General features: G+C 41.3%; 2 protein-coding genes across 2 annotated transcripts in view; both read left to right on the forward strand.

The window, feature by feature from the left end:
* LOC126565133 (uncharacterized) overlaps positions 1 to 12,851 on the forward strand; it is a 358,067-nt gene that overhangs the window by 222,347 nt on the left and 122,869 nt on the right. The window lies entirely within an intron of this gene.
* Positions 1 to 12,851, forward strand: part of LOC126564067 (nephrin-like) — a 65,024-nt gene that overhangs the window by 39,911 nt on the left and 12,262 nt on the right. The window contains exon 10 of the mRNA XM_050220980.1: positions 9,909 to 10,065. Within this exon, the coding sequence (XP_050076937.1) occupies positions 9,909 to 10,065 (157 nt within the window). The remainder of the gene's footprint in view (positions 1 to 9,908; positions 10,066 to 12,851) is intronic.

Here is a 12,851-nt window from a genome sequence, read left to right on the forward strand (position 1 = left end):
CCGTGTCCGCACAGGCACATATTATTAAACCAAACAGTTGTCCATGTGTCCAACCACGATTAGTTTGGTCACAATAAGTTAGATACATAAGAAATGTGGCTTATATTGTTTGTTCGGATTGATATTTCATATTCTTAACGGTGTCTCGTCGGTGTCCCGTCCCCCCGTAGTGTGGATTGACTAATCAACTACGTGGTATCGGCAGTCTGGTTAGCCATTTCAATGGCTGGCATGACCTTAGAGGTCGTAAAGCCAAGAAGAAGAAGAAGAACGGTGTCTAGAAACTCACAGTACTGCACATAAAATATTGTACTACGGCCTTCTTGAGCCTTCCAGTAACTTTCAAATGCATTTGCACGAAATACTTAGCTGATCAAGTCAATTAATTTCAACAACTTTTCGTAATACTTGCTATCTATACAGTCATTAAGAATCCAGCTCAATACGGAACATGCATTGTTTATTCACCAATCGATGCTAATTGGCAATTTTTATCTACGAAAAATATAAATTTCTCTTTAATCATTATTCCAAATGAATAGCATCTGTAATAAGTCCTACGCTCATTCTATAACATTCCATGGAAATACTCTAAGTTAAGACTTCCAAAAAATATTTCCGTTACGATTTTTGTTATCCGAGTTCACCCGCAACAGTGCTCCTTTCCTGGAATGCTTAAGATGTAATGGCAACAAAAAAAAAACAATCATTCATACCACAAACAAACCAAAAATGTCTGTGTGTGTACATTCAAATCGCTTACATTCGTCAACATTCGTCCCTCGTCCCTTTCTCAAACAGCAAACCCCCATTATAAGCTCACCGAAACGGCTAAAAACGGTCACAAAACATTTCAAGCATCCCCAAAACGCGCCATACCATAACTAATTCATTAGCAATGCTTCCCTGGCCATTGGGTGATAAGCGTTTTCGTGGCCACCGTTCTTCCGCCAAAGCGCCAAAGACACTACCAACATGGTTTGGAAATATGATTCTACCATACGTTTACACTGGCAAACGGTGTATGTATGTGTGTGTGTACGCGCACGAATGTTTACCACGTCGGTTACGGTTCAGGACCCCCGAGCAAGTATTTCCATCCCAATTACAACACCAACCACTGCCAATGTGGTTGGAAAAAAGGGGTTGAGGAAAAACGCCTCGCAGAACATATAATTTGCGCTGCGGATTTATAATGAAACTAATTATGCATCTGAGAGGCAGGAAGTTGCAGTGTAAAGCTTCATTCGCCATTCGCACGCTGGTTGGAAAAACCATTCCTGCTGGTGGGGCTGGGGAAAAGGAAGGGATGCCAGCGGAGGTTAGATGAAGAAGGTAAAAAAATCCCTAGAGATGACCTACGGTGTGTTTGGTGTGTCGTGGATGAGTCGTGGAAAACAAACACCTCTCGCTCAGACCATTTTCCGTTCATTATCCTCTTGACAGTAGCCATAAGCCTACCGCAGGCTCCCTTCCTCCAGTGCTTCGTGGCCCCTCATTTCTGTCCCTCACGCAGTAAACTTGACTTGATCCGCACCAAACGTACGATAAAATTATTTGTCAAGATAGAAACGACTGCGGCATCGTGGTTGGTACGTATTCCGTGCCATTTCGTGCTTAGAAAATGCTCTGCCGGTGACCTCTGCATGAAGTCACCCCGTTGGAGGGATGGTCCTCGCCTTTATTGCAAGTGTGGTGAAGAATGCCGCCTGGTAACAAATATACCCGGCTGTGTCGGCACACCTAATTTGACCGAATGCTGTTTTTCTCACCACCGTTTTGCAGGGCAACAAAGTGCAACAAATTGCGTAAACTCGCACAATCTGTGACACGCTTCGCCGTACGGGAATGGTTCGCGGAGTTTGAGGTGTCCTAATCAAGCGATGTGAGCTTATGCGATTTTCATGCTCGAATGTTTGGGTGATGTTACACCTCACCGGGAAAGCGGCCTTCGAGTGAAGCAACAGCAACAGAAAGCGGATCATTTCCCTGCGGGAATTTTCGTTAACACCCCGATTTTGGCGCTGTTTTCTTCTTCCCTTTTGCATGTTGCAAAGCTGGCTCATGATGCCGGCTGCTGCAGTACGTCGAAATTCTGACATACACACACATACACACGTACCGGGCAAATATGTATGGTCAACGATGGACCTGTTCCGGTTGTTTGAGATGCTGTTTTGCTGCAATGATGATGGCCGTCGGCTTTTTAGAAGGGGGTTGTCCCCCCAAATGTTGCCGAACTAATATGACGCGTCATGGTTCTGAACTACGCGCCACAGTTTATGTGGCTTTTTGTGGAGCAAAATTTCACAGCAACCAGATGCCACCAATTTCCACACATACAGACGCATACGTCCTGTTTTGCACACTGATCGATCATGCAGTCAAATGCAGTGTGTGTCTATGAGCCACTGTGATTCGCATGCTTGCTTTCCTTTAAGTTCGGAGCTACTTTTTTCCACTGCCTCCCAACAGTATGCATCATAATGCATCACAACCTAAACACAGGAGCCCTTGAGTAGCGTAAATATTTGGCTATTCATTCCGGTACGGTTCGTGTCCCATGCGTTCGCTCCATCAAAAATGTTATGAATGTTTCATATGGATGATACCAAGTAGTACACGGCAGGTAATTATTTTGTCGATCATATTTGAAGTACACTTTGCACAGTATTTCCATTTAGATGGACTACGTTACGGACAGAGTGTGCTTTCGAAAAGTATAAATATTTGGCACAATACTATACTATAGTGTGGTGCTCGAGTGTACTTGAAGTATGATTCCTATTATTATTGAAGAATCATCAAGAATTTCATCTCATCAATTAACTTCATTGAGGTTTGAAAGTTGGTTTTGTGGTAGTAAATTAACCTTTAATTTACAACAAAACGTTCAAGCAAATAATGGCAATCAATGGAAGGGATAAATACAATATTAAGCATTGTTTATTATTTATATGAATTTAATCATAAGCTTTTTCTGCATTACTTGTTACAAAAAACCTGCTTTACTTCTTACAAAAAAGGTCATAGAATGAAATATAAAATTCCTCGATGAGTGTGTTGATATTTGTTTCATATTTTAAACTCATTTCAAACATTATGTATCGAGATGTTAATCAAATCATCAAACGAACGATCATTGGCCCAAGAAAAGTTGCAGATCTGTAAAAATACGTTTTTTAAAACAAATTCATCTGCATTGGTAAAGTTCCATTCCACAATTCACAACAAACGAGTTGGAATACAATAGAGGATTAGAATGAATTCCCCAACTACGTATTTAAATATTTTAAATATTTAAAAACCAAACAGTGAAAAAGTGTGAAATATTCGGCATGATTCTGCATGCCATCGGGTGATTCTTAACACCTGATAATATGCAATCGTATGTGATAATTTACTTACATCGAATCAAAAAGGATGAAATTAGATAATAACAAAGTCAGAAAGACCATAATGTTACCATACTTATTTTTACTTTATTTATTTACAATTGATTATTACGGTCCAGTGCCTTATTGTCAACACCGCTTGCATTGAATAGATTTTCACATATTGATAAGGCATTTGCTCCTTATTCTTTCCCTTATCCCGGGCATACTCGGTTGTGGATGGTGATGGTGATGGTGATGATGATGATGATGATGATGATGATGATGATGATGATGATGATGATGATGATGATGTAGTGGTGGATGTTGTGGGTTTTGATGGTCCGGGACTATTGCTGTGACTATTGTGATGATGGTGGTTGGTTGCTTCCGAATTCCGGCTATAGTGGTGATGCGGCCGCTCTTTTGTTGACCTTTGTGGTTTGGTCTCGACTGTAACAAACAAATAAACATCGTTAAGACAGCATGAACATTTATTTGTCTGCGTACAGTGCTCTCCAGTGCATTCCAGCAATGACATTCCAAGCTCAATCTAGTCAACGTCCAATCAAAGGATGATCGACAAGCTCTATCCCGCAGCAGCGAAAGCGACTTCCGCAAGTACGGAGAGATCGAGAAGAGAAAACGCCCGAGTTCATCCGCCTCCCACATGCTCTGCCAGCGAGACAGGAAAAGTTGCTGTGGAAAACGAAGGAACTCTTGGGCCGAGATAGATCGGTCGTAAAAAGCGCCTTCTTTGACGCCTGTTTTGGCCAGTGAGTCTGCCTACTCATTGCCGGGAATTCCACAATGAGAAGGGACCCAAATTAGCGAGATCCTATTCGCCTTATCGAACATTGAGCCAGGCAGTTCAATGATTTTTAATGGTGAGGAAGTCCTGACTCTTAACAGCATTCGGAGAACCGTAATGTTTACTATCGATAAGAATATTTCTTAGGTAAACGCATTAGCTTACTACATCATGCCAGCCATGGATTGGCTTACTAGACTTATTGAACGGTCCAGATGGGAATTAAACTGCTGTCTTGCCTTATGAAGAAGCCATCACAGATAAGAGTACTGTCGTATATTTTCGATGTACTTCTTATTTTTAGAAATAATCATTCAAATGCCTAAAACAGTTTTTCATTGACAACTGCATAGAAACCAATTGTACTTTTTTGCTATATTTTTGTGTGGCTCTCTACAACTAATGGTTTGAAATCATAAATGTTTTTGTCTATATTATTCACATTCAAGCTTTGATAAGGTATTTTTTAGGGTCCCAGCCAAGCCAACGACCACCAAAAACACCCGAAACCCTATCGAATAAATAAATTTCCTCAAAATAACATTGCATACCTTCCGGCGCATACAACGAAATCTCTACAATGGTGAACTACCACCAGCAAAGATTAATATGTATAAAGAGAAATTTTACATTCTAACAGATTGCAGCTAGTAACGAAAGTTCATTACCATGCACAACAAAAAAAGCACTAGCTTTTACCCTTGCATGGTCCCTTCTGCCCACGGCATACAACCTACCTGTTCATCGTTGAATTACAATTTTTCCTCTTTAGGTGCATGTTTACAAAAAAAAAAACAAAGGGAAATAACGCTATGTATAGCTTGTTCCATTTATACCGGTGAGGCGTACAAAAGCTAATTTTACTGCTCGAGTGTAGTAATGCAAACAATTAGACCTACGCCAATTAACTCATCAAAAGCCCTAGAAACATCCCAGCACGAAAATGATAGGAAATTAAATTAATTAAAATCATTTCCCGAAAAGATCTACCTTTAATCATACAATCCGATTATTTTCGATTTTCCCGCCTTCAACCAACCTACTAGCTTGCTTTGGAATAGTATTTGGTTACAGGTTTGGTACATGCACTGGAATCGAATCGGAAGACCAAAATTGTCCGTAGCGAAAAAAGCTTTGTGTGAGCTCTTGCCTACTTAGCTAAAAGTTAACGCTTTCCGAACAAAGCGCTTTGAAGCGCTGCAACAGATTTTTTCTTCCCATTTTCTATTTTTTCATGTTGATCAATACTGTTTGCTACAAAGTCATATGAAACTTAATTCCCTGCGCGGGGCGTTCTGTAAGCCGTACCACGCTAAATATGCAAATTATATCCTAGGCAACGATTTATTCTATCAAAAGTGATGAAGTGACCACTTGAATACGTTAATTCCATCGGCAAAGGCATGGTCCACCAAGCCCAACCCCGGCACCGTGTTGGTTTGGAGAAAGGAATCGTTTTGAAAAGAAAAAAAACACACGCTCCACCCGCCCATCTCCCTAACCATTCTTCCCTAACCATAGGGAATGGAGCCGGGAATCGTTTCGATTAATTATATTTAGCATATTATTGAAATATGTGCGCCATCCCGTTTGGCCGGGGAAAAGGTGGCCGCCCGTAATCAGATTATTGCAAAATGCGCTTTCGCAATATTGTCATTTATGGGTTGGCGCACATTTAGAGGGCTTACGTGACCGAATCCGGCCAAACCCCGCACTGTTGCGTGTTTAGCTGCACCAAACACGGGCCCGGGCTGCATCACGGCACGAACGGCTAAACAGTTAAAAATGAAACAAAATAATTGCCACCATGGCGTCGGTTGGTAGGCGCGTTATTAGACAGGATACACACACCAACACACATACACACACTCACACTCGAGTGAGAATTGGAGTTTTACCGGCTCTCGCTCGCGTGACCCTCCCCTCGCTAAAACCACCTAACCATGAAAACCAAATTTTCATTCCGATAAACGGCTTTCGCAACCAATATATTGGCTTACAGATGAAAACGAACAATCGCATCCGGTTCCAGGTGTGCGTGTTTCTGTATGCCAATGCCTTTCTTTCGTTTGGTGTTTTATTTTTTGTGGAAGTACCAGGACCAAAAGGTGGCACAGGGACGCAAGTCGGAACCGGAAGCCTAACCAATCACCTCACCAAACGGGAACTAATTCCGCGATTAGTTGGCCACATATGAAACATGCTGCCCAATTTCGGGGTTCTAGGGGTTCGAAACGAGAAACAATTGCAATGCGGTCGTTATGATGATTAAACATGATGCATGCGTGTGTAGGTGGGTCTGTTTTGTGTATGCGTGTATCTGCTGCCTCACAGTCATAGTTAATAGTTCGGAGAATCCGGTCCGGTATGCTGGTGAAGCCTAATGAGCAGACGATTTATTTGTACTGTTGAATTGAAATGATAAAGGATGGAATTTTGTAACAAGTTACTACTCATTCGGATTAGATAGCAGTACACCTTTTTTCATTTTATCAGCAAAATTATTGATTGAACTATGAATTGAGAGGTAAATTAAGCTGCGGATTTTTTAGGAAATGTTTTGAATATTTTTGTTATTCAGATCATACATTATTCTGCATTTTGATGTAGCAAACATTTCGAGTATTCGAGCTATGATTCTAGGAATCAAACCACGGACCAATAATAAATTAACCAGGCGGTGGTGAGCCGACAGCCATTCTTTACACGGCAAGACCGGGGTTCAAATCCCATACTGACCGTCCCCTCGTAGTGAGGAATGACTATCCAATTACTTCTTTTTCTTGGCCTGCTAAGGAGTGAGCACGTCGTGTCGACATGGCCAGGTCTCCAATTAGTTTCCAGGAAACTCGGTCTAGGGCTGCAGTCCTCCATCCACGGCTGCATCCGATCTCCGACAGGTTAGACTCCATTTGATCCACCCAACGAGTCGCTGACGAACACCTTCTTGGTGGGGCATAAGTCTGGCATCCTCATCACGTGCCCCAGCCAACGTATCCTTCCGGCTGTCCCTACCATCAGGATATCAGTACTGCTAAACAGCTCAACAAACTCGTGGTTCATTCAAAGGTAATCCTTAGCACCCGCCGCTTGCAAATGGCGAGAGCATTGGCGTTTTCCGTTAGCATTGTCCATGACTCAAACCCGTAGAGGACTACCGGACGTATCAAGGTGCAGTAAATCGTGCATTTCGTGTGTTGTTGGAGTCTTCTGGATCGCAGGAGTTTGTGGAGTCCGTAGTAGGCACGATTCCCCTGAACAATGCGCCTTCAGATTTCGCTACTTACGTTGTTTTCCGAAGTTATGATCGTACCAAGGTAGCAGAACTCCTCTACCACCTCGAGATCGTACTAGAAGAACTAGGACTGTATAGATAAATAAACTCCAATTTTTTATTGTTAAAGAAGAATATTATTCCTTTATTTCAAGAGTGTAGGTAACATAGGTTGCCATCTTTCCCAGGAAGGTAAAACATTGTTGAACTTAAACCTGAAAAGAAATGCTTCAAACTATCGCTTGTTTTGTCTTTGTTTCGATGAAGATCCAGCTATTTTTTTTTCCATTTCTCAAGGAACGGCCTGGCCATTTTGTTTATCAAGCTGCTTGTTTGCAGCAATGGCACCATACATGACCAGAATATTGAATTCGTTATTGAATAAATACTACGAATTCGTATTAGCGACATGTTTCCTGTATCCAAACGAAAAGCAAATTGCATACTTTACGGCGTATTTTGCATGAAAGCATTACAAATATAAAATCGATCAGGAAATACTAAGTATCGTTTTGTTACCACGAATCCTGAGGCAACATAAACATGAAATCTATTCGTGTAAACGTGACAGATTTTCCAACCTTTCATCAATAATTAAGTCTATAATATCTGTCAATTCAAAACGCTCATCATCGCTCATTCTATAAATTGAAAGGAGTTAAATCATTTTTTTTTGCGATTGAGAAACTTACTCAATGCATAAATAACAACAAAAAAATTATGTTTTTGGAATGTTTCATAAATTTCCCAACATAAAAATATAATTTTATTAGTGAATTATTATTCAATGGGTTTGCAAACAATCGGAAATAGAAATTAATAAATGACTCTGCAATTTGTTAAAAAATACACCTGGCTTCAAATGAAACATCTGTTCTGAAAAAAACTTACATCCAATAACTTTGAAAGTACTGTATATTAAAAACATTTTGTTTTGTTATTCCGTTAGGATGGCCTGGGAATATTGCTGGAAACAAAATTTTAATACATGATATTCTGACGATTTTTGACGCATTTCCATGGCTTATTCTCGATGATTCAATATGTTTGATCTCCCGAGTATTATTTTTTACACTTTTCCATACATGTTAGGCTAAGCTGCGCAGTTTTTTTTTCCTGTATATTTTGAGCTTTGTTTCGCAACTTTTTTACGGTTTCCCAGCTTATTTTGACCTAAAATATTTGTTTGAAAATACTTGTTTTCTTTTCATCTTGGGTTTGCACAGTTAGTTGCGCATAAGCTTAATTACAGTTTTCTAAATACTTGAGCGAAGTTATGCTACAAGCATACATTTTCTGCCTTCTAAAAATCACATTGAAACTGTAAATTATGTAATTTCGTCCTTTTTTAAATTACTCGAACACCACTTTTAACCATCTCCTGAAGTTTTTCTGTTATTGTTAATTGGAACCGGAAGTTTTAATAAAAATATGCCAAAAACATTTCAGCAATCCTCATGAAGCTTTGAGAGTAACTCAAAAAAAAGCATTGGAACGCTTCAAAACAATGCGTCTCTACTATCTATGGACAAAACTCATGGCGGCTCTCAACAATGCATACCATTGCGTTTTAAAACAGTGTCTTAATGTTGCGCTCATTCCCTAGACGCCCCTAGAGATGTTTGCCACCTTTTTGCCCGATGCTAATCGCATGTCACGTTTCAACGACTCGTCCATTAGCAGTCATCATGGCTTTCCCACTATCAAGGATTCATAATCACCTTATCTTGCAGCAAGACAGCAAAAAACTCACATTCCCCATTACGAGATCCACATTTTGTCCTCATGTCTAACAGTGCTTTCGTCCCATACACAGTCGCACACTCACTGTTGAATGTTGAAAGTTGCTTGCGTTGAAGTTGCCACCAACAGAACGTTCATTTAATGTGTTGAGTAGACCAAAAAACACACCCTAATTCACACACGTATTTCAAACAGTCGTCGCTTCCAAAAACATGCCGTGGTGAAAATGTGACAAACACAACATCTACGTAGTGCGAGCACACTGGGTCACATCCGTGTGCATCGATACGCCCTAGAGAACCGATTTATTTGAGGTCCTCCAGCTGCCCAACCTCGAGCTCCCACACTTCCAACAGCCACAATCACAGGTACAGCTGAAATGATTTTTTGATTTCATTGCGGTTCATAACTGACCCCGATGTGAGTCCTCCCAACATCATGGAGCTCGGGAAGCGGGAGCACAAAGCAACAGAGTGAAAGGTTTTTTGGGTCCTTTAATCGCTGCCAATGCACTTTGGGGTGTTGGGAAACGGGTTGCATGTGTGTGTGGGTGTATGTGTGTGTGTGTATGTATCCACATGCCAGGGACGCAAAACCACGTGTACGATACGAGACGCGTGTTGATGAAAGTAATTAACGGACTCTCCTCCCTCGTCTCGCCTCGTGCCACCCGTGCTGCGTTACGGTTGCTGCACTCTTATTACAGATGTTCCCGTCTGTGCCACGGAAAAGCTGGTTGGAAGCGTGCCCGGCAATGGGAGCGAACCGTCCGGAGGAGCGAACCGGAATGCCATACTAATTGGCGCGTCCCGGAACGAGAATGTGGAAATTCCGTGCCACATTTTCGCCGACCCACCGGCCAGGTAAGTGCATTTTATTTTCAACCCGTTTTTTTTTTTTTGTCCCGGTTTTTTTTTATTGCGTCACGAACCACTGCCAGCTGTGTACTTGAGGCGAAAATGTACCGGGAAGGTTGATGAAGTTTGAAAACCCGGAGGTGGGAATGCACGTAGGATTTTCTTTTGCAGTTTTTGTTTTAATTTTTATTTATCCTTCTTGGGAAATGGAATATTTATCGTGGTACCTCGCACCGAGTGCATCAAATATCACCCTGCTCGAAACATTCTTCATCACTTCACCACCGTACAACGGAATGCTTACGTGCATGATGTAAACGCACGACGCACGAGGTGGGTTTCGCTCCGTTGGTAAAACCATACCCGCGAACCCACACTCATTCGCCTTAGCTGCCAACGTCAAGACACACCGGAACTATTGCATCCTACGGAGCACTTTAGGCGAAATGATTTCTCAAGGTAAATCAACCCACTCTCACACGGTCTCGGTATTATTCGAAATAGCTCACCTGCTTGCCAGGTACGCCTTTGAGCCTACATCAACCGTCCGTTGCACGCAATGCGTCGGTCGCTATGAAGTGGAAGAGAATTTCATTACATTATTGAGGAAATGATTTAATTATGGTAAGCCTTATCGTGAATACCCGTGGGTTTGCCTGCCTGCCTGCCTACGCCTGCACCTGGATTGAAAGTTTTATCACCTCACAAAAGGCAGTTAACGTAAGCAGACACCTGTAGCAGACTGCAATTGTAGTAATTGATCACAATTCTAGAGAAGCGCATATTAAGGATGGAAACGATTATTAACGCAGTGATGCATGTTGGATGTTTAATTCTTAATTGATTTAATTGAATTTATTATTATGTGCTACGTCTTCTTATATGTGGTTAAATAATATAAATTATAAAATTCTATTCACAAAAATAATAATCGTAGTTAGGTGAAGAACGCTTCCGACCAAGATATTGATGAAGCACAAAATGACTACGAATTCCAAGGGTCTACCTATTTTTTATTCGTAACATGAATGTTCGGAAAGTATAGTAAAACAACTACTCTTTTGAAATAGCGCCACTGCCATCTCCAGCTTGGCCCTGCTAAAACGCGCCCTGCCTCCGTGTTGCAACAATGTATCTCCATCTGCTCCGGTTTACGTTCCTTGCTGGGAAACTGGCATGAAATGATCTTGAGAATGAATCATGCATCATAGCTTAAGCATCGTTTTAGGACGAGTTGGCCCCGATCGGGTTTCATTGTCATTGTCACGATCCCAGGCGAGTTGAAGACGGCCACTGTCATAGCTTTCGTCACTGTCCAAATAGCTAGGGTTGTCGGATCACGCTGTAGACTGGCGGGAGGTTGTTGTCCTCCTTTGATCTTGTTTCCATTCCATCGTTCTGGCCCCCCATAGACTGCTTCAGTTGCAAAGGATTCCCAACGTAGAAAACCGGGGTTGAATTCCTCGTTTTTCGGTTGGCAAACTGCTATGCGCGTTATAGACGTGCAATATTCATTTCTTAACCTTGATGTGAAACTCTCGCTGTTTACTTGCTTTTATTGACTTACTCACCTACTTATTCACGGAAGAAATCCTCGAATCCACTTAGAGTCTACCACCGTCGTCTATCAATCCAATATCCCGGGTGTTCCGAATAATATCCATGCGAACGTAGGCATAACACGTCTCCTCTGTCATAAAGACTTTAATATTCTCTAAGGCTCTATAACAAGCCCCCTGGAAAATTGTTTCTGGCAAGTTTAATCCACTGTGCGATGTAACGATCATCGTACAACTCGTTCTGCTCATCTTGTAGCTCGCAGTAGCACCTCAATCGTCCTACCACGTATACGGGATCACAATTCCTCATTTTTAAACAAAGCTCAACATCTCAACTCATCTCAACTCAACTCAAGCAACGTAACTCAACATCTATGTTGTTGTCGCTGTTAATTTTTAATTCCAGATAGGTGCAGTTTTGAACGAGTTCAAAGGTGCGATCACCTTTCTGAACATCATGTCTGCGTAAATCAGTGTTTGCTTCAGACCGTTAATGCTGCCAACATCATTGTCATCATTATTATCGCTCGAGGATTTGTTGCGCTAGCTCAATCCTGTGATAAGTTTCTGCTACATTTCAGAGCATAAAACCAATGATGTCAAACCGTATACCAGGATTCAAAGAATTGATGTACAGAAGATGATTCTCGAAATATCCATTGAATTTTAAGAAAAATATTCACATGAGAACAGAAACCAAACTAAAAGCCTAACCAAAATGGTAAAAGTGCACAAGGATAAGCTTCTGACTGATTTAAAATTATCGTATTAGTACTTCAAGCGTTACAGTAAACCCCGTAAGCAACAACACAAACATTCGAAACATTCCTGCATCATCAAATCGTCTACACAAAAACACAATCTATTAGCACAAGCAAACTAGTTGTAAAATTTCCAAACAATGGTAAGCTCATGGCTCGTCGCTACAAAACAATCTACCCAACCCTAGTCACACATATACACACACACAAACGTATATTTACTTCATTCACTAAGTAAAACTTTCATTCATCGACTTGTGTCTTGGGCGACTACAAGTGTGCTACATGTGAACCAAACCATTAGGCTAAAGCTTAACGAAAGTATCAAAACCGGCCGACTGCCCATACTCATGCTCGTGAACAGGCAGCAAAAATAAATAAACAACAAGCATCATAATCAACCACCCGAATCATTATGAGCTCCACAAAACTATACACGCGTGTTCTGTATGTGTGTGTGTGTGTGTATATG

This window comes from Anopheles maculipalpis, chromosome 3RL (assembly GCF_943734695.1).
Source record: "Anopheles maculipalpis chromosome 3RL, idAnoMacuDA_375_x, whole genome shotgun sequence".
NCBI classification, from domain to species: Eukaryota; Metazoa; Arthropoda; class Insecta; order Diptera; family Culicidae; genus Anopheles; species Anopheles maculipalpis.